The sequence below is a fragment of the Pseudophryne corroboree genome, chromosome 3, assembly GCF_028390025.1.
Source record: "Pseudophryne corroboree isolate aPseCor3 chromosome 3, aPseCor3.hap2, whole genome shotgun sequence".
Taxonomy (NCBI): Eukaryota; Metazoa; Chordata; class Amphibia; order Anura; family Myobatrachidae; genus Pseudophryne; species Pseudophryne corroboree.
Genome location: NC_086446.1, coordinates 758125710 through 758148316, shown reverse-complemented (window position 1 = coordinate 758148316; position 22607 = coordinate 758125710). Strand labels below are relative to the sequence as shown.

General features: G+C 46.9%; 1 protein-coding gene across 1 annotated transcript in view; it reads right to left on the bottom strand.

Annotated features, from left to right (window-relative positions):
• The window catches only part of LOC135057424 (ovostatin homolog), a 169836-nt gene that overhangs the window by 108400 nt on the left and 38829 nt on the right, over window positions 1–22607 (bottom strand). The window contains exons 7-8 of the mRNA XM_063963316.1: window positions 15144–15315; window positions 6942–7026 (exon numbers count right to left, since the gene is read on the bottom strand). Of these exons, the coding sequence (XP_063819386.1) occupies window positions 6942–7026; window positions 15144–15315 (257 nt within the window). The remainder of the gene's footprint in view (window positions 1–6941; window positions 7027–15143; window positions 15316–22607) is intronic.

Sequence of the window (22607 nt, the reverse complement as noted above, 5' to 3'; positions counted from 1 at the left end):
AGGTCCAGCCCTTGGAAAGCCAGGACTACAATTTCTTTGTTAAGGTGGAATTTAGACACCTTAGGAAGATACCCAGATTTAGTTCTGAGAACTGCTCTATATGATTAAAAAAAAAAAAAAAAAAAAGAAGAAATATAATAAAGGATATGGAAGACATAAAAAAAGCCCCTAAATCTGAAAATTTTAGCTGTCAACCATTTAAGATCCACTCTTTTAAGTGGTTCAAATGGGGCAACTTAAAAAGGGCCTTCAGGACTAAACATAAGTCCCAAGGCACTGTAGGAGGGCCAAAAAAAAAAAAAAAAAGAAGTGCGCACATCATGTAGATTGGCAATTTTCTTCTGTAACCATACAGTCAGTGCTGACAATTGTACTCTCAAGAAAGCCACCCTTAAACCTTTATCCATTCCTGCCTGAAGGAATGCTAGTATTCTGGAAAAGACCTGGGGTCAAATTTCCGGTCATAGCACCAATAAATATAGGTTTGCCATATTCAGTGATAAATGCGAACCGAGGAGGGTTTCCTTGCTCTAACCATTGTTTGAATTACCTGTTGTGAGAATCCTCTTTGCTTCAGGATGGAGGTCTCAGGAGCAACGTTGTCAAAGACCGTTGATCCAGATGTCCGATAATGCCCCTGAATCAGTAGATCTGGACATTGAGGTAATAGGAATGGAGCATCCATCGACATCCTCTGCAGATCTGTGTACCAATGTCTTCTGGGCTAATGCTAGAGCTATTAGTGTCACAGCACCCTTTCCTTGTTTTACCTCTCACCACCCTGGGTAACAGGGCGATGGGAAGAAACACATAGTCCCATCTCACCGACAGGGCATCCACAAAGATCACTTTGGGATCTTTTGTTCTTAATCCATATGCTGGCACCTTGTGGTTCTGATGGGATGCCATGAGATCGCTGGCAAACCCCCATCTGTCAACCAGGGTCTGGAAGACTTCGGGTATATAGCCCATTCATTTGCATGAATGGTGTGCCGACTGAAAAAATCTGCTTCCCAGTTTAGGACTCCTGGAACGACCTCTGCGGACACAGCTGGAAGATGAAGTTCTGCCCACTTCAACATGTGAGACTTACCTCATTCATTGCTTTCCAGCTGAGAGTTCCTCCCTGATGGTTGAGGTACGCTACTGCCATTGCATTGTCCGAGCGGATTTAGACTTGTTTCCCCTTAGGGATGTCCTTTGCCTAATTCAACGCCATGTATATGGCTCGGAGTTTCAATATATTTATTGGCAGGCAACATTCTTCCTTGGTCCACTGCCCCTGGAAGCAATTTCTTCCAGACACTGCTCCGCAGCCCTGAAGGCTGGCATCCACTGTCAGAATTTCCCAATTTGATATCCAAAAGGGTCTCCCTTTGTCCAGATGGGCTATCTGTAGCCACCAGGTTAATGACCTCCTTACTTTCCGAGTAAGGACTATAGTCTGTTATTGTCTGATGAAAACCATTCCATTTGGTAAGGATCAGATGTTGCAGCAGCCTTGAATGGAACTGAGCATACTCTACCATGTCAAAATGTTTACACCATGAATCCCATCACACGCATTGCTGCATGAATGGTTACTTTCCTGTGTAGAAGCTCCTGAATCCTTAACTGAAGTGTGGCTATTTTGTTCAGAGGTAAAAAGGTTCGAATCCAATGCAGTCCAAGTGGGTCACCCGCTGTGACGGAACCAGAGACGATTTTGCCTAATTTAGGAGCCAACAGTGCTTCTGCAGACACTGCCTGTTGCAGATGACACATAAGCAATTCCCGAGACTTTGCCAGGATTAAGAGCTTGTCAAGGTATGGAAAAATTCTTATCCCCTGCTGGCGGAGATAAGCGGCCATCATCACCATAATTTTAGTGAAAACTCTCGGAGCCATGGCCAATTCGAATGGTAGAGCCTAAAACCGAAAATGCTGCTGAAGGATAGTGACCCCGAAATAGTGCTGATGGGACAGCGCTATAGGAACATGTACTGTAGGAAATCATCCTCAATATCAAGGGACACCATAAAGTCCCCTGGCTCCATGGCCAAAATGATGGAACATAGTCTCCATATGAAAACGAGGTACCCAAATGCATTTTTAGATTGAGTAAAAGGCCGGAAACTACCCATTTGGCTTCTGGAATAGAAACAGGTTGGAGTAGAAAAACCCTGTCCTTGTTGTGGAGGAGGAGGAACTGGAATGATTACTCCAGACTGAAGCATTTTCTGAACTGCCTCTTGCAAAGCCCTGGCCCTCATCTCTACTAAAAATGGTCTGGTACAAAAAAAAAACAAAACAAAAAAACCAAACCTACACCTTTGAGGAGGGTTTTTCCTGAAAGCAAATGCATAACCGTGAGATACCGCTTCTTGCGGTCAGGCATCCATGGTAGACTTCTGCCAGATTTGTGCAAAATGAAGAAGTCGGCCTCCCACCCTGGGGTCCCCCAGGTGGAGGCCCACACCATCAGGCTGATGGCTTATCTTCGGTTTTAGAAGCCAGTCCTCTGGTAGTCCAATGCTTTTTAGTCTTACCAGACCTGATGTATTGGGATGGTTTGCCATCACCCTTTCCTTTTGCTTTCCCTTGAGACCAAAGGAAACTTTACTTTCTTGGAGTCTGCTTCTGATTCCATAATACTGGTTAACTCTTTACTAAAGAATATTGCAGCCTGTTTGATATGTGCAAGATGGGATTTTTGCTCTCTAGATGTCATTGAAGTTTCTCCTTCCAATGCATCCGACCAGGCAGCCACTACTTTAGCCATCCAGACTGAAGCCAAGGCTTGTCTATTGATTGCCCCAGACAAGGAAAAAATGTTTTTTTAGCAAGCCATCTACTCTGTGACATCATTTAATGATGTTGAAGGCAGAGGCAATGTAGATTTTCGCACTAATCGAATGACATGTGTATCAACTTTAGGGGCCACCTCCCTCTTGAAACAGTCCCCAGCTGGAAAAGGATAATTGGATTATTCTATGGATAGAATGGCTTTTATTGCAATAATCAACTCTGATATGTCCACTGAGCCAAGACCTTCTTCCTCCTCTTCATATGCAGAACCAGAGTGTAATGAGTCTTCCCCCTCTGATGAATCCTCATCTGAATCATGTAGACTGAAGATGTTGTTTTTCGTTTGTTGAGCGGATACTGCTTCCCCTGCAGGAAATGAAAAACCACAGTGGAATGCTGCACATAAGGGTCAATAGTGTAACCTATACCTGGTACAGAAGTTGTAATTACCTGCTCAGCTATACTGGATAATGTCTGTGCAAACACAGCCAATAGGAAGGGGGGTGGGGAGGAGGAATCAACTTGCACCTGCATCTGCCTTGAATTTTTCAAGAGACCTTTGTGAGAGCTAAACAAATTGCATACAACCCATCCTGAACCAGATCCCCAGTTTCGCATGACAAACATGAGATGAGTGTTGGTGCTGCTGAGAGTGTACATTCCTCACCCGTGCCACTCTTAGACATGATAAATAATCAGACACTTTCACAGTGTACCACACAATTTGACTGTAATCACCAAGATGTGTTAAAGTGACATACAATCCAACCCTACCCTGCTTAGCACCAGCATAGATGATCGGAATAGACAGAGAATTATAGCAAAGTCAGCAATCACACTAGCAGAGTCACAGGTTATACATTAGTATAATAAGCAATATGAGCACATAATCAACTACAGATACATTTCAGTATGTAGGAGAAACATTACTTTATAAAAATTTTAACCGTACTCAGACACATAGCGAAAGAAACCACAGTAATATTATCAGACTCATAAGCATTATGCACCTATCCAACTATTCGTACTCAAAAGGTAGATAGAGACTTGGTGCTGTATAACCCATACTCAGTAGAGTGGGATACAGGGAGACTTACTCCACTTCCAGGATCAATACGTTTGCGAATGCTGAGTGGATCCAGATGCTATTAGTGTACACCGCCGCTCTGTGAACCTATAGTGAACACAGATGCCCAAGTGAACACTGACGCACCAGTCACACAACTGCCTATGCTGCAACTGGGTCTCCTTAGTACAGAGCGTCTCGGACGGAAGTGGGAAAACAGTTCATGGCGGGAGACTCAGGAAACTGGTCATGAACCGGGGGGGCAGGGGCAACCAGGCTAGCGTCTAACTCCCCACTGCAGATATCAACCCTAGGGATTGTGGTCTCAGACTATCGCCCTGGAGCCTGTGATCCCTAGGGCTACCGCTGGTGCACTCTCAGGTGGCAGCCACGTCAGCAACTGTTTGGTAGTCTCCTCCCAAAACAGTGTGGCTGTGTCAGTGTTCACCCATTAAGCGGAACAGATGCCTTACCTTCTCCCCGTGCTACAGCCTCAGCCTGGCAACGTCTGCCGGACCAGCTAGTTTTATCAGACACAGACGCCCGCCGAAACAGGACTGTACACGTGGGTAAGAGTTGACGCGACCCGGCTGGGAGTTGTTGGAGCAGCTCTTTCTAAGGTACATATAAGACGCTGTTTAGAAAGATCACCAAGAAAAAAATATTAAGACTATAAAAATAATGAAAGCTTATGTCTGCTAAAGACCAGTAGCCCTTAGACCATGGTCTGGCTCCTGCCGCACCAAACAAAACCGATTTGCCCGAGCCAGGAGGTGGGGATATATGGACAGGCCCGCTGCATGCTGGGAGGCCAAAAATCTTTTGAGTGTGGTGCAGATCCGCTGTTGCTCCACCATATCCCAATGTATCCTGTGGACCCTGCAGGAGAAACTATCAATTATTTCAACCTCAATGATCATCCCTGTTATTTCACTGATCGCCCTGCGGGCCTGTAACAGCCTGGCGACGGGGATCCAAGGGTGGAGCTATGCTCCGTGTCCCGGCACTCAAAAAATAAAGAAAGAAACACACACACACACACACACACACACACACACACACACACACACAGTTCTATTCCATTGATGAGGGAGAACCAAATGGTTTCCCTCCATCAATGGCAAAAGCATTTATGATCGGGCATAGACCATCTGTGATTTTGAGTCATTGATGGTCGATAGCCAACCCTACCAATTATAAATGGGAGTGTTCCATAGGTGCTGGGCAGTTCAGGAGAAGCCTTGAGGTCGAATTAGGAGTCTCAAGATATGTTGAGGTCAGACACAGTTGAGAGATGGTTTTATTTACTGTGCATGCATCCAGCTTGTGTTTGTACAGAGTCGCAGTACTAATCGGAGATGCATGCAAACAGAAGAGTACTGGAAATCCCATATTATGGGAGCGTCCTGGCCAGTGCAAGCGGCTGCATTCACAGATGCACAGCTGCTGGCATATGAGGCCGTGGTCAGGAGAATAATCTGCAACTGCCTTAGGGCTGGTGCAGGTTTTGATGGTTCTACCGCCTCATGGTGGCGTAGGAGGATGCACCAATCATTATTACAGCTTGCACCGGTGCTACAGGTGGGCGCCTCAGTTGGATGAACAGATGTACACAAGGGGAATTTATTGCCCCATTTGCATAAACTCACGGGCGACCACCAATAGGCGTTACTGCATGTGCTTTTTTGTGTGCCTCATAATCAGCCCGTCTGACAGGGGGACCCCACGCTGCAGGGTAACTGCCTACAACAGAATGCCCCCCCCTGGTTGTAGTTTTGTTTTCAGAGGAACATTATGCTCTGTGTGTCCTGCAACTAGGACTACCTGACATTTCTTTTTAATATGTTGGCAGCATGGTGGCACAGTGATTAGCCATGCTGTCACATGGGGCTGGTGTTAAGAGTTCAGTTCCCAAACAGAGCCCTGTTATCATGGAGGACATGCTGTATATCCTTCTCGTGTTTGCATGGGTTTTCTCCCATGCGTCATCATACTGGTAAGTCAACTGGCTTCCGAGACAGAGGAACCCTAATCTGTGCGCTTCTGTGTTAGGGTCCTCTGACTAAGCTCCAAACAGGCAGGAACATAACAAATAATTTCTGTACAGCGCTGTATAATATGGTGGTGCTATATAAACAATGATAAAACTTTCCTTTTTATAATGAAGATACCAGTCACCATCATTAAGTTGATGACTGGAGTCTGTATAGCAATTGACACACAGTATATAATCACTGCTTTTCATGGCAATATAGGATGCTTTTCATGGCAATTAAGTAGGAAGCTAGCCAGGACACCACAGACCAATAAATAAATGACCCGATCCAAAAAGTTCTGAAAATGTTTTTTGGGACAAAACAGCTTAGGCCTCATAGTCAGTGGTTAAATTCCGACATAAAATGGAAAACACGTTCATATAATTCGATATAAAACCTGAATTCTATGCTTTATATCTTCTTGTAAAGTGCTAACATTCCTGCTTTAAACCCACCCTCAAAAAGCACAAATACTTGAGGATACTTCTGCAGACCCTTCCGGGAGGCACAGCCAGGTGCGAGGATGTGGTGCAGCCAGGTGGGCGGTACGGGGGCATGGTGGGAAATGGCAGCATAATCATTTCATGATGACCATGCCCCCCCCATACAAAGCCAGGAGAGCTTCCCAAGATTGGGGAGAGTCTCAAGATTATGCAGTGTCGGACTGGGACATAAATTGCCCACCACAACATGCAGTGGTAGGTGCCCAAGCTTGAGGGGGTGTGGCCAGCCATCATCTGATAGAACATGCAAGGAACTTGGCCCCTTTGTAAAGGAGGGGGACATGTTAGGACATCCCACTTTGTTTGGCAGGAGGGCTAATCTTTGCATTTCCATAGAAACAAAGACAACCCAAATTTAGGCATAATCCTGCTCCATTACGTTACTGACCCCTAGAGGAGTGGGTGGGCTCTCAGGCTGTGGGCCCCACTGGGAATTCCCTTATTCAGGTGTGGGCCAGTCTATACCTGACATTTTCAGGAGAGTAGGCAAGTATGGCTGTTCACTATGTTGTGTTGAAAATGGTTACCCAGAACCTGAATCTTACTTACTGAGATGATACACTGATATTTACTACTTTGTCCACAACAGACACGGCGCCAGGACAAGCGACGTTTGAGGAAAATCTTGGTAGGGCTGAAATAAAAAAAAAATAAAAATAAAAAAAATGAATAAGTCTTGTTAAAGTTTAACCGAGAGAGACAAACAGGTTTCAGTAATTCACAGAACCAACTACAGTTTCATTTAAAGTAAAAAAGAGAAAAGAGCAGGCGGCGACTTGGTGAATATGTACAGACAGCAAATTGGCACTTTCTTGATAAGCAACTTACTAACTCTTTTCTATTTAAGTATTTACCTGGAAGAGATGCAGTACATGTATGAAATGTTTTGTACAATTTCTTGAAATTTTGTAAAATTACAGCTCCTTGGCATGTGTTTGGGTGGGTACAAAGCCACCGTTTATAAACCAGACACCCTATATTTCCCAGTTCTTTATATGCAGAAAACACACACACAGATGTGTTGACCTTTCACAAAAAAAAAAAAAAAAAACCACACACACGTGATTCTGACAGTAGAGATTGCTTAGTGCCCGGATCACTCATCCGCCACTGGGAACCCCGATGTTATCCCTGTGGAGCCCTATGAAACCTGAAGATGACTTAAAATTAAAATAAAAAAAAAAAATAAAAAAAAAAAAAAAAGAAGAATTTACTCACCGGTAATTCTATTTCTCGTAGTCCGTAGTGGATGCTGGGTACTCCGTAAGGACCATGGGGAATAGACGGGCTCCGCAGGAGACTGGGCACTCTAAAAGAAATATTAGGTACTATCTGGTGTGCACTGGCTCCTCCCTCTATGCCCCTCCTCCAGACCTCAGTTAGGGAAACTGTACCCGGAAGAGCTGACACTACAAGGAAAGGATTTGGAATACAGGGTAAGACTCATACCAGCCACACCAACCACACCGTACAACTCGTGATAACTATACCCAGTTAACAGTATGAACAACAACAACTGAGCCTCACTGAACAGATGGCTCATAACAATAACCCTTTAGTTAAGCAATAACTATATACAAGTATTGCAGACAATCCGCACTTGGGACGGGCTCCCAGCATCCACTACGGACTACGAGAAATAGAATTACCAGTGAGTAAATTCTTATTTTCTCTGACGTCCTAGTGGATGCTGGGTACTCCGTAAGGACCATGGGGATTATACCAAAGCTCCCAAACGAGCGGGAGAGTGCGGATGACACTGCAGCACCGAATGAGCAAACACAAGGTCCTCATCAGCCAGGGTATCTAATTTGTAGAATTTTGCAAACGTGTTTGACCCCGACCAGGTAGCAGCTCGGCAAAGTTGTAATGCCGAGACCCCTTGGGCAGCCGCCCAAGAAGAGCCCCCTTCCTCGTGGAATGGGCTTTTACTGATTTAGGATGCGGCAGTCGCGCCGCAGAATGTGCAAGTTGAATCGTGCTACAGATCTAGCGAGCAATAGTCTGCTTGGAAGCAGGAGCACCCAGCTTGTTGGGTGCATGCAGGATAAACAGCGAGTCAGTATTTCTGACTCTAGCCGTCCTGGAAACAGTTTCAGGGCCAAGACTACATCCAGCAACTTGGAGGCCTCCAAGTCCCGAGTAGCCGCAGGCATCACAATAGGTTGGTTCAAATGAAAAGCTGATACCACCTGAGGGCGAAATTGGGGACGAATCCTCAATTCTGCCCTGTCCCTATGGAAGATCAGATAAGGGCTTTCACATGACAAAGCCGCCAATTCTGACACACGCCTAGCCGAAGCCAAGGCCAAATATATATGACCACTTTCCACGTGAGATACTTCAACTCCACGTTCTGAAGTGGCTCAAAACAATGTGATTTTAGGAAAACCAACACTACGTTGAGATCCCAAGGTGCCACTGGAGGCACAAAAGGGGGCTGAATATGCAGCACTCCCTTAACCACGTCTGAACTTCAGGCAGCGTCCTTCCAAGCCTTTAACAGCGTAGGAATCACTTCATCTGGAACGCCCTTTTCCGTTAGGATCCGGCGTTCAACCGCCAAGCCTTCAAACGCAGCCGCGGTAAGTCTTGGAACAGACAGGGCCCCTGCAGTAACAGGTCCTGTCTGAGAGACAGGCCATGGGTCCTCCGAGATCATTTCTTGTAGTTCTGGGTACCAAGTTCTTCTTGGCCAATCCGGAACTACGAGTATAGTTCTTACTCCTCTCTTACTTACTATCCTCAGTACCTTGGGTATGAGGAAGAGGAGGGAACACATAAACCTACTGGTACACCCACGGTGTCACTAGCACGTCCACAGCTATCGCCTGAGGGTCTGTTGACCTGGCGCAATACTTTTTTAGCTTTTTGTTGAGGCGGGACGCCATCATGTCCACCTGTGGCCGTTCCCAATGGTTCACAATCTGCGTGAAGACTTCTGGATGAAGTCCCCACTCTCCCAGGTGGAGGTCGTGCCTGCTGAGGAAGTCTGCCTCCTAGTTTTCCACACCCGGAATGAACACTGCTGACAGTGTTAGCACGTGATACTCCGCCCATCGGAGAATCCTTGTGGCTTCTGCCAACGCCATCCTGCTTCTTGTGCCGCCTTGTCGGTTTATATGGGCGACAGCCGTGATGTTGTCTGACTGAATCAGCACCGGCTGGTTTTGAAGCAGGGGTTCTGCTTGCCTTAGGGCATTGTAAATGGCCCTTAGGTCCAGAATATTTATGTGTAGGGAAGTCTCCTGACTCGACCTTTGTCCTTGGAAATTTCTTCCCCGAGTGACTGCTCCCCAACCTCGGAGGCTTGCGTCCGTGGTCACCAGGACCCAGGCCTGTATGCCGAATCTGCGGCCCTCGAGAAGATGAGCACTCTGCAGCCACCACAGCAGAGACACCATGGCCCCCGGGGACAGGGTGATCAGCCGATGCATCTGAAGATGCGATCCTCACTTGTAGAACAGGTCCCACTGAAAGTTCCTTGCATGGAACCTGCCGAAGGGAATTGCTTCGTAAGAAGCTACCATCTTTTCCAGGACTCGCGTGCAATGATGCACAGACACCTGTTTTGGTTTCAGGAGGTCTCTGACCAGAGATGACAACTCCTTGGCCTTCTCCTCCGGGAGAAACACCTTCTTCTGTTCTGTGTCCAGAAACATGCCCAATATCAGCAGACGCGTCGTTGGAACCAGCTGAGACTTTGGGATATTCAGAATCCAGCCATGCTGTTGTAGCACTTCCTGAGATAGTGCTACTCCGATCAACGACTGCTCCTTGGACCTCACCTTTATAAGGAGATCGTCCAAGTACGGGATAATTATAACTCCCTTCTTTCGAAGGAGTATCATTGTTTTGGCCATTACCTTGGGACACACCCTCGGTGCCGTGGACAGACCAAACGGCAACGTCTGGAATTGGTAATGGCAGTTCTGTACCACAACCTTGAGGTACTCCTGGTGAGGTGGGTAAATGGGGACATGTAGGTAAGAATCCATGATGTCCAGTGATACCATGTAATCCCCCTCTTCCAGGCTTGCAATAACTGCCCTGAGCGATTCCATTTTGAACTTGAACTTCCTTATATAAGTGTTCAAGGATTTCAAATTTAGAATGGGTCTCAAACCGTCTGGTTTCGGTACCACAAACATTGTGGAATAGTAACCCCGTCCCTGTTGAAGGAGGGGAACTTTTATTATCACCTGCTGGAGGTACAGCTTGTGAATTGCCGCCAGTACTACCTCCCTGTCCTGGGGAGTAGTTGGCAAGGCTGATTTGAGGTAACGGCGAGGGGGAGACGCCTCGAATTCCAGCTTGTATCCCTGAGATACCACTTGTAGAACCCAGAAATCCACCTGTGAGCGAACCCACTGGTCGCTGAAATTCCGGAGACGCGCCCCCACCGCACCTGGCTCCGTCTGTGGAGCCCCAGCGTCATGCGGTGGACTCAGTAGAAGCAGGGGAGGATTTTTGTTCCTGGGAACTGGCTGTTTGGTGCAGCTTTTTCCCTCTCCCCCTGCCTCTGGGCAGAAAGGAAGCACCTTTGATCCGCTTGCCTTTCTGGGGCCGAAAGGACTGTACCTGATAGTACGGTGCTTTCTTAGGTTGTGAGGGAGCCTGAGGTAAAAATGTCGATTTCCCAGCTGTTGCTGTGGATACGAGGTCAGAGAGACCATCCCCAAACAATTCCTCACCCTTATAAGGCAAAACCTCCATGTGCCTTTTAGAATCAGCATTACCTGTCCACTGCCGGGTCCATAATACCCTCCTGGCAGAAATTGACATTGCATTAATTCTAGATGCCAGCCGGCAAATATCCCTCTTTGCATCCCTCATATATAAGACGACGTCTTTAACATGCTCTATGGTTAGCAAAATAGTATCCCTGTCGAGGGTATCAATATTATCTGACAGGGTATCAGACTACGCTGCAGCAGCACTACACATCCATGCTGAAGCAATTGCAGGTCTCAGTATAGTACCTGAGTGTGTATATACAGACTTCAGGATAGCCTCCTGCTTTCTATCAGCAGGCTCCTTCAAGGCGGCCGTATCCCGAGACGGCAGTGCCACCTTTTTTGACAAGCGTGTGAGTGCCTTATCCACCCTAGGAGATATCTCCCAACGTGACCTATCCTCTGGCGGGAAAGGGTACGCCATCAGTAACTTTTTAGAAATTACCAGTTTCTTATCAGGGGAACCCCACGCTTCTTCACACACTTCATTCAACTCATCAGATGGGGGGAAAAACACTGGCTGCTTTTTCTCCCCAAACATAATACCCTTTTTAGTGGTACCTGGGTTAATGTCAGAAATGTGTAACACATTTTTCATTGCCGTAATCATGCAACAGATGCCCCTTGTGGATTGTGTATATGTATCATCCTCGTCGACACTGGAGTCAGACTCTGTGTCGACATCTGTGTCTGCCATCTGAGGTAGCGGGAGTTTGTGAGCCCTTGATGGTCTATAAACCGCCTGCGCAGGCACAGGCTGAGAATCCGGCTGTCCCACGGCTGTTACGTCATCCAGCCTTTTATGTAAGGAGTTGACACGGTCTGTTAATACCTTCCACATATCCACCCACTCTGGTGTCGGCCCCGCAGGGGGTGACATCACACGTATCGGCACCTGCTCCGCCTCCACATAAGCCTGCTCATCACACATGTCGACACAGCCGTACAGACACACCGCACACACAGGGAATGCTCTGACTGAGGACAGGACCCCACCAAGTCCTTTGGGGAGACAGAAAGAGTATGCCAGCACACACCACAGCGCTATATAATCAGGGATTTACACGAACACAAAGTGATTTTTCCCTATAGCTGCTTTACAATACAGTTTTGCGCCTAAATTTAGTGCCCCCCCTCTTTTTTACCCTTTGAGCCTGGAAACTGCAGGGGAGAGCCTGGGGAGCTGTCTTCCAGCGGAGCTGTGAAGAGAAAATGGCGCCAGTGTGCTGAGGGAGATAGCCCCGCCCCCTTCTCGGCGGACTTCTCCCGCTCTTATATTTCTATTATGGCGGGGGATTTTTGCACATATATAGTTTATTAGACTATATTATGTGCTGTTCGCCAAGTAAGGTACTCTAATTGCAGCCCAGGGCGCCCCCCCAGCGCCCATCAGTGACCGGAGTATGTGGTGTGCATAGGGAGCAATGGCGCACAGCTGCAGTGCTGTGCGCTGCCTTAATGAAGACCGGAGTCTTCAGCTGCCGATTTCCAGGATGTTCTTCTTGCTTCTGGCTCTGCAAGGGGGACGGCGGCGCGGCTCCGGGACCGGACGACCGAGGCTGGGCCTGTGTTCGATCCCTCTGGAGCTAATGGTGTCCAGTAGCCTAGAAGCCCAAGCTAGCTAGGTAGGTTCGCTTCTCTCCCCTAAGTCCCTCGTAGCAGTGAGTCTGTTGCCAGCAGATCTCACTGAAAATAAAAAACCTAACAAATACTTTCTTTACTAGAAGCTCAGGAGAGCCCCTAGTGTGCAACCAGCTCGAGCCGGGCACAGATTCTAACTGAGGTCTGGAGGAGGGGCATAGAGGGAGGAGCCAGTGCACACCAGATAGTACCTAATCTTTCTTTTAGAGTGCCCAGTCTCCTACGGAGCCCGTCTATTCCCCATGGTCCTTACGGAGTACCCAGCATCCACTAGGACGTCAGAGAAAAATTAAAAAATTAAAATCCCCCACATACACACAGCACAACCCCTCCCTCATCTTCACTAGTTGTTCATGCTGCTTAGCATCAGCCCCCAACACAAAAGGTGTTGGGGATGATATCCTGGCAGACGGGGGGTGTCGGCTGTTAGTATACTGACTGCGGCGACCCTTCTGCCGGAATCCCGGCAGAGAGTCCCCTCGCAGCGGGTTCTATTCCTGCTCGGTTGGTGGCGTGGACCCAACAACCGAGTGGGAATACCCGGGGGAGGTCGGGATGCCAGCCGCCCTGCATTTTACTGGTTGTTAGGATCCCAGCGTACAGGAGACCGACATCGGAGTCCCGACTGCCTGTAATACAACTACATCCCAGCACCAAGGGACGCCACTGGCCTGCGGATACCAGGGAATAAATACACTGGCCCAGCAGAGACTGTAGAGGAAAACAGCTCCTTACTGACTGACCATCAATTAAGTAGGCAACTAATTCCTCTGTCAGAGTGATCCAGAGATGCCGTCAGTGGGCGTCTGTGTGCAAGATGGCAGCTGAGCCATTAGCATATTTTTGCTAGTGCCTTGCAAGTGAAATCGCAGCTGCACATGGCACTGAGTTTACCTCTGAATCATGCCCTCTGACCCAGTTTATTCATCTATCATTTGACTGATAGAGTACTGTATTGAATTGGGTCAATGAGTCTGGTGTTCTAGTAATGTTTGTAATGACACTATTAGCCATTGTATGTTTGCTCTGATAATCTGCTTTGGCCATTGTTGCAGACTTTCTGGCTGACCAATCACAGGGGGCTCTGTACATTGGGGGACGTGGCTATGATGACGCAATTCTCGATGAATCACATCAGCCGCCAATGCTCCTCCTCACTCGGTATGTAGGTGGCTACAGGAGATTTGCCCACTCTATTCATGAAGCAGTGAAAAGTGTGGAGAAGTGAGCCAGTGGTGAAGTTGCCCATGGCAGCCAATCAGCATTGACATAACATTTATAATTTGCATACTCTACAATTGTACAGAGCAACTGATTAGTTGCCATTGGCAACTTCTCCGCAGGCTCACTTCTGCCCTCTTCACTGCTTCATGAATAGACCCCCTAAGCCTAAGGCATTAAAGAGAATCCATTAAAGAGCTTCAGAGAGCCCTCTATCATGGGGGATGACAGAGTTGGCATCACCATGGTAATATCCCTGGTATCCGGTCTCTAGGTCGACATGGTTTTTCAGAATTTTTTTGAACTTTCATACTTGACGATCTGTGGACTACAATTGGGAACGGTAACCTGTGCCGAGCACAGCGGTAGTAGAGTGAGGCACCTTGCCCGAAGCATGGCGAGCCATGCGAGGGGACACGGCGCACTAATTGGGGTTCCTGGTCACTTTAAAAAAAAACACACACCCCAAAAAAAATTAATAATCCTCATGTTGACCCATTTTAGGTGTCGACTTACTTACTGTCGACCTAGACACAGTCAACCAAAGTCTGGTCGACTATGAACCACACCCGTATCCCTATATACAGGGAGTAAGCCCAAGGGGAGACAGGGAAATGAGCACATCTGCTGTTTCTTAATAGATAAATATTTCCATCAAGTTGATATTCCTTTTCGGTCTCACTGAAGGAATCTTATATGATAATGGAATTCATAAGGCAGTGGAAAATAAGTGTATTAGCTAACAGAGACAAACTGTACAAAGCCGAGCTTTTTCCTGCTTGTTAACATCTAAGAGGTAAATTTACTATGGTGGGAGGTTTTTCTTTTTTTAGAACTGGTAATATTGCTCACAGCAACCAATCAGATTCTACTTAATATTCATCTTGCCGCTTCTAGAAGATAATGGCTACAGTAGACTGATTGGTTGTCATGGGCAACATCACCAGTAAAAAAAAAAAAAAAAAAAAAAAAAAAAAAAAAAAAACACACAAAACACACCACCACAGACGACAACTCACACTTTAGTAAGTTTACCCTTTAAAAAAAAAAAAAAAAAAAACATTGCCATGGAATTGCTCCTGTGATTTATTTGCAGTAGTGCCGAGTGCAGTTGCTGTAGCTTTGATAAATGCCCCAAAAGATTAAGACGTACTGTATCGTTTTACTTGAGTATATGCGGTGTAGATCACCCCTTTTCCTTCATTTTCAAATATGATTTGATAATATCCAGAGGTTGCGTCTTCAGAAGTAGCGAATTCCAATTCCACAACCCCATTTTTCGGCTCTGGATTCCGCACCTGGGCTATACACGCACCCGACGGTTCCTGCAGGTGATATAAAAGTCATAGATGAGATTTCCACAGGATATACAGGCTACATTACTCACAAGCAACATACCCATATTTATAAGAGCTAACCCCAAGCTTCATTTATTTATAGACCAAAGTTTACATTGTTTGTTTTAGATAGAGATGAGCGCCTGAAATTTTTCGGGTTTTGTGTTTTGGTTTTGGGTTCGGTTCCGCGGCCGTGTTTTGGGTTCGACCGCGTTTTGGCAAAACCTCACCAAATTTTTTTTGTCGGATTCGGGTGTGTTTTGGATTCGGGTGTTTTTTTCAAAAAACACTAAAAAAAACAGCTTAAATCATAGAATTTGGGGGTCATTTTGATCCCATATTATTATTAACCTCAAAAACCATAATTTCCACTCATTTTCAGTCTATTCTGAATACCTCACAATATTATTTTTAGTCCTAAAATTTGCAACAAGGTCGCTGGATGACTAAGCTAAGCGACACTAGTGGCCGACACAAACACCTGGCCCATCTAGGAGTGGCACTGCAGTGTCACGCAGGATGTCCCTTCCAAAAAACCCTCCCCAATCAGCACATGACGCAAAGAAAAAAAGAGGCGCAATGAGGTAGCTGACTGTGTGAGTAAGATTAGCGACCCTAGTGGCCGACACAAACACCGGGCCCATTTAGGAGTGGCACTGCAGTGTCACGCAGGATGTCCCTTCCAAAAAACCCTCCCCAATCAGCACATGACGCAAAGAAAAAAAGAGGCGCAATGAGGTAGCTGACTGTGTGAGTAAGATTAGCGACCCTAGTGGCAGACACAAACACCGGGCCCATTTAGGAGTGGCACTGCAGTGTCACGCAGGATGTCCCTTCCAAAAAACCCTCCCCAAACAGCACATGACGCAAAGAAAAATAAAAGAAAAAAAGAGGTGCAAGATGGAATTGTCCTTGGGCCCTCCCACCCACCCTTATGTTGTATAAACAAAACAGGACATGCACACTTTAACCAACCCATCATTTCAGTGACAGGGTCTGCCACACGACTGACTGATATGACGGGTTGGTTTGGACCCCCCCCAAAAAAGAAGCAATTAATCTCTCCTTGCACAAACTGGCTCTACAGAGGCAAGATGTCCACCTCATCATCACCCTCCGATATATCACCGTGTACATCCCCCTCCTCACAGATTATCAATTCGTCCCCACTGGAATCCACCATCTCAGCTCCCTGTGTACTTTGTGGAGGCAATTGCTGCTGGTCAATGTCTCCGCGGAGGAATTGATTATAATTCATTTTAATGAACATCATCTTCTCCACATTTTCTGGATGTAACCTCGTACGCCGATTGCTGACAAGGTGAGCGGCGGCACTAAACACTCTTTCGGAGTACACACTTGTGGGAGGGCAACTTAGGTAGAATAAAGCCAGTTTGTGCAATGGCCTCCAAATTGCCTCTTTTTCCTGCCAGTATAAGTATGGACTGTGTGACGTGCCTACTTGGATGCGGTCACTCATATAATCCTCCACCATTCTTTCAATGGTGAGAGAATCATATGCAGTGACAGTAGACGACATGTCCGTAATCGTTGTCAGGTCCTTCAGTCCGGACCAGATGTCAGCATCAGCAGTCGCTCCAGACTGCCCTGCATCACCGCCAGCGGGTGGGCTCAGAATTCTGAGCCTTTTCCTCGCACCCCCAGTTGCGGGAGAATGTGAAGGAGGAGATGTTGACAGGTCGCGTTCCGCTTGACTTGACAATTTTCTCACCAGCAGGTCTTTCAACCCCAGCAGACTTGTGTCTGCCGGAAAGAGAGATCCAAGGTAGGCTTTAAATCTAGGATCGAGCACGGTGGCCAAAATGTAGTGCTCTGATTTCAACAGATTGACCACCCGTGAATCCTTGTTAAGCGAATTAAGGGCTCCATCCACAAGTCCCACATGCCTAGCGGAATCGCTCCGTGTTAGCTCCTCCTTCAATGTCTCCAGCTTCTTCTGCAAAAGCCTGATGAGGGGAATGACCTGACTCAGGCTGGCAGTGTCTGAACTGACTTCACGTGTGGCAAGTTCAAAGGGCATCAGAACCTTGCACAACGTTGAAATCATTCTCCACTGCGCTTGAGACAGGTGCATTCCACCTCCTATATCGTGCTCAATTGTATAGGCTTGAATGGCCTTTTGCTGCTCCTCCAACCTCTGAAGCATATAGAGGGTTGAATTCCACCTCGTTACCACTTCTTGCTTCAGATGATGGCAGGGCAGGTTCAGTAGTTTTTGGTGGTGCTCCAGTCTTCTGTACGTGGTGCCTGTACGCCGAAAGTGTCCCGCAATTTTTCTGGCCACCGACAGCATCTCTTGCACGCCCCTGTCGTTTTTTAAATAATTCTGCACCACCAAATTCAAGGTATGTGCAAAACATGGGACGTGCTGGAATTTGCCCATATTTAATGCACACACAATATTGCTGGCGTTGTCCGATGCCACAAATCCACAGGAGAGTCCAATTGGGGTAAGCCATTCCGCAATGATCTTCCTCAGTTGCCGTAAGAGGTTTTCAGCTGTGTGCGTATTCTGGAAACCGGTGATACAAAGCGTAGCCTGCCTAGGAAAGAGTTGGCGTTTGCGAGATGCTGCTACTGGTGCCGCCGCTGCTGTTCTTGCGGCGGGAGTCCATACATCTACCCAGTGGGCTGTCACAGTCATATAGTCCTGACCCTGCCCTGCTCCACTTGTCCACATGTCCGTGGTTAAGTGGACATTGGGTACAACTGCATTTTTTAGGACACTGGTGAGTCTTTTTCTGACGTCCGTGTACATTCTCGGTATCGCCTGCCTAGAGAAGTGGAACCTAGATGGTATTTGGTAACGGGGGCACACTGCCTCAATAAATTGTCTAGTTCCCTGTGAACTAACGGCGGATACCGGACGCACGTCTAACACCAACATAGTTGTCAAGGCCTCAGTTATCCGCTTTGCAGCAGGATGACTGCTGTGATATTTCATCTTCCTCGCAAAGGACTGTTGAACAGTCAATTGCTTACTGGAAGTAGTACAAGTGGGCTTACGACTTCCCCTCTGGGATGACCATCGACTCCCAGCAGCAACAACAGCAGCGCCAGCAGCAGTAGGCGTTACACGCAAGGATGCATCGGAGGAATCCCAGGCAGGAGAGGACTCGTCAGAATTGCCAGTGACATTGCCTGCAGGACTATTGGCATTCCTGGGGAAGGAGGAAATTGACACTGAGGGAGTTGGTGGGGTGGTTTGCGTGAGCTTGGTTACAAGAGGAAGGGATTTACTGGTCAGTGGACTGCTTCCGCTGTCACCCAAAGTTTTTGAACTTGTCACCGACTTATTATGAATGCGCTGCAGGTGACGTATAAGGGAGGATGTTCCGAGGTGGTTAACGTCCTTACCCCTACTTATTACAGCTTGACAAAGGGAACACACGGCTTGACACCTGTTGTCCGCATTTCTGTTGAAATAGTTCCACACCGAAGAGCTGATTTTTTTGGTATTTTCACCAGGCATGTCAACGGCCATATTCCTCCCACGGACAACAGGTGTCTCCCCGGGTGCCTGACTTAAACAAACCACCTCACCATCAGAATCCTCCTGGTCAATTTCCTCCCCAGCGCCAGCAACACCCATATCCTCCTCATCCTGGTGTACTTCAACACTGACATCTTCAATCTGACTATCAGGAACTGGACTGCGGGTGCTCCTTCCAGCACTTGCAGGGGGCGTGCAAATGGTGGAAGGCGCATGCTCTTCACGTCCAGTGTTGGGAAGGTCAGGCATCGCAACCGACACAATTGGACTCTCCTTGTGGATTTGGGATTTCGAAGAACGCACAGTTCTTTGCGGTGCTACTGCTTTTGCCAGCTTGAGTCTTTTCATTTTTCTAGCGAGAGGCTGAGTGCTTCCATCCTCATGTGAAGCTGAACCACTAGCCATGAACATAGGCCAGGGCCTCAGCCGTTCCTTGCCACTCCGTGTGGTAAATGGCATATTGGCAAGTTTACGCTTCTCCTCCGACAATTTTATTTAAGGTTTTGGAGTCCTTTTTTTACTGATATTTGGCGTTTTGGATTTGACATGCTCTGTACTATGACATTGGGCATCGGCCTTGGCAGACGACGTTGCTGGCATTTCATCGTCTCGGCCATGACTAGTGGCAGCAGCTTCAGCACGAGGTGGAAGTGGATCTTGATCTTTCCCTAATTTTGGAACCTCAACATTTTTGTTCTCCATATTTTAATAGGCACAACTAAAAAGGCACCTCAGGTAAACAATGGAGATGGATGGATACTAGTATACAATTATGGACGGACTGCCGAGTGCCGACACAGAGGTAGCTACAGCCGTGAACTACCGTACTGTGTCTGCTGCTAATATAGACTGGTTGATAAAGAGATGTCGTAGTATGTATGTATGAAGAAGAAAGAAAAAAAAAACCACGGTTAGGTGGTATACAATTATGGACGGACTGCCGACACAGAGGCAGCCACAGCCGTGAACTACCGTACTGTACTGTGTCTGCTGCTAATATAGACTGGTTGATAAAGAGATGTCGTAGTATGTATGTATAAAGAAGAAAGAAAAAAAAACCACGGGTAGGTGGTATACAATTATGGATGGACTGCCGAGTGCCGACACAGAGGTAGCTACAGCCGTGAACTACCGTACTGTGTCTGCTGCGACTGGATGATAAATAATGATATAAAATATATATATATATATATATATCACTACTGCAGCCGGACAGGTATATATATTATATAATGACGGACCTGCTGGACACTGTCTGTCAGCAGAATGAGTTTTTTATAGAATAAATAAAAAAAAACACCACACAAGTGAAGTCACACGATGAGTGTTTAACTTTTTCAGGCAATCACAATATAGTATACTACTAACTATACTGGTGGTCAGTGTGGTCAGGTCACTGGTCAGTCACACTGGCAGTGGCACTCCTGCAGCAAAAGTGTGCACTGTTTAATTTTAATATAATATGTACTCCTGGCTCCTGCTATAACCTATAACTGGCACTGCAGTGCTCCCCAGTCTCCCCCACAATTATAAGCTGTGTGAGCTGAGCACAGTCAGATATATAATATATACATAGATGATGCAGCACACTGGGCTGAGCAGTGCACACAGATATGGTATGTGACTGTCTTGTACTCCTGGCTCCTGCTATAACCTATAACTGGCACTGCAGTGCTCCCCAGTCTCCCCCACAATTATAAGCTGTGTGAGCTGAGCACAGTCAGATATATAATATATACATAGATGATGCAGGCATGCAGCACACTGGGCTGAGCAGTGCACACAGATATGTTTTTTTCAGGCAGAGAACGGATATATTAAATAAAACAACTGCACTGCTGGTGGTCACTGTGGTCAGTCACTAAACTCTGCACTCTCTTCTACAGTATCAGCCTCAGGTCAATCTCTCTCTCTCTCTCCTAATCTAAATGGAGAGGACGCCAGCCACGTCCTCTCCCTATCAATCTCAATGCACGTGTGAAAATGGCGGCGACGCGCGGCTCCTTATATAGAATCCGAGTCTCGCGAGAATCCGACAGCGTCATGACGACGTTCGGGCGCGCTCGGGTTAACCGAGCAAGGCGGGAAGATCCGAGTCGCTCGGACCCGTGAAAAAAAACATGAAGTTCGTGCGGGTTCGGATTCAGAGAAACCGAACCCGCTCATCTCTAGTTTTAGAGCGCCTGACTCTGGTTTTCGAATACATAGGGATGAAATGTATCAAGCCTAGGGGTCCTATTTATCCCAATCCGCAAATTAGATGCTTATGGGATGTGATAAATTTGGCCAAATTTGCATTGTGATATCTAAATACATTACAAGGCTGTATATCAACACATAGTGGGCCTGATTCTGGTTTATAAGTAAAAGCAAAAACAGCAAGTAACTTGGGGCCTAATTCAGACCCGATCGCAGCAGCAAATTTGTTAGCTAATGGACAAAAGCATATTGCACTGCAGGTGGGGCAGATGTAACATGTGCAGAGAGCTAGATTTGGGTGGGTTATATGGTTTCTGTGCAGGGTAAATACTGGCTGCTTTATTTTTACACTGCAATTTAGATTTGTTTGGACACCCCCACCCAAATCTAACTCTCTCTGCACATGTTATATCTGCTACCAACCCCCCCCCCCCCTACCTGCAGTGCACATAGTTTTGCCCATTAGCTAACAAATTTACTGATGCGATCAGGTCTGAATTAGGCCCAATGTTGCAACGCAAGGGAAGCAAATACATTAATATTATATCTATGCAGGATAAACACTGGCTGCTTTTGCATGTAGCCGGGGCAATCTTAGCAGCATAGCAGGCCCTGGGGACCCTCCTAACCCATTCATGGGAATAAATGAGAATTATCAATTTACTGCTCCTGCACCGTCTCTCCACATGCTTCCATAGTGAACGGCTCTCAGGACTCAGATTGGTGGCTAGCTCAAGCAATCCACCAATAAGCATACTGACAGACATTCACTGTCTGGCTGCTGGCTGGGAGGCAGGTAGAGAATGCTGCCTGGCTGCTCTGATGGTGTGTAATTCACAATGAGAGCAGCCAGGCAGCATTCTCTACCCGTCTCCCCAGGCGCACTGTAGGCACAAGTTTGAGGGGGGGAGGGATGTAGATATCCCCTGGCCCACGCTGTTCCAGGCCCTAGAACCGTGGGGCCCTGAGCAGCTGCCCATAAGTTAAGATGGCCCTGCATGCATCCCACAAATTAGAAAGCTTTATTTTCACATTGCAATTTATCTGACCACTGAGTGATGTGACACGGATACATTCCTTATTTTATTATCCCATGCCCTGAATATACGCATTTTGTGTATTTTTATTAAATGGTTGTTTAAAGTTGCTCTTTTGTGCTTTAAGTGTTTAAGTAAACGGTAATGCACCACGAACATGCTTGGTAAACACACACACACACAGATTTCAAAATCAACCTTCTAACCCGACTACCCACCTGAAAGATTGATGCCTCTGCCCTCATTAGGGTGGTACAGCCAACTAAGCCGTCAATGAAAGTTTCCCGCCACAAATAGCCAACGGCATACAAACACAAAATCCGGAAGACCCACAAATCTTCTGTTGGACTCGATGTCGGGCTGAGCATCCAGAGCCCGATAACGTTTCACAAAAGGGGGTCATCAGGTGCGGTTACCAGGGATCGTCGTCGTAGGACGAAGATTCCGGGCCTCTGCAATGGGCAGCTTGCGTGGCACCGGTGCCATTAGTTGTCCAATGGTGGGAGAGAGCTGATGCAGTGTTCTAGGAT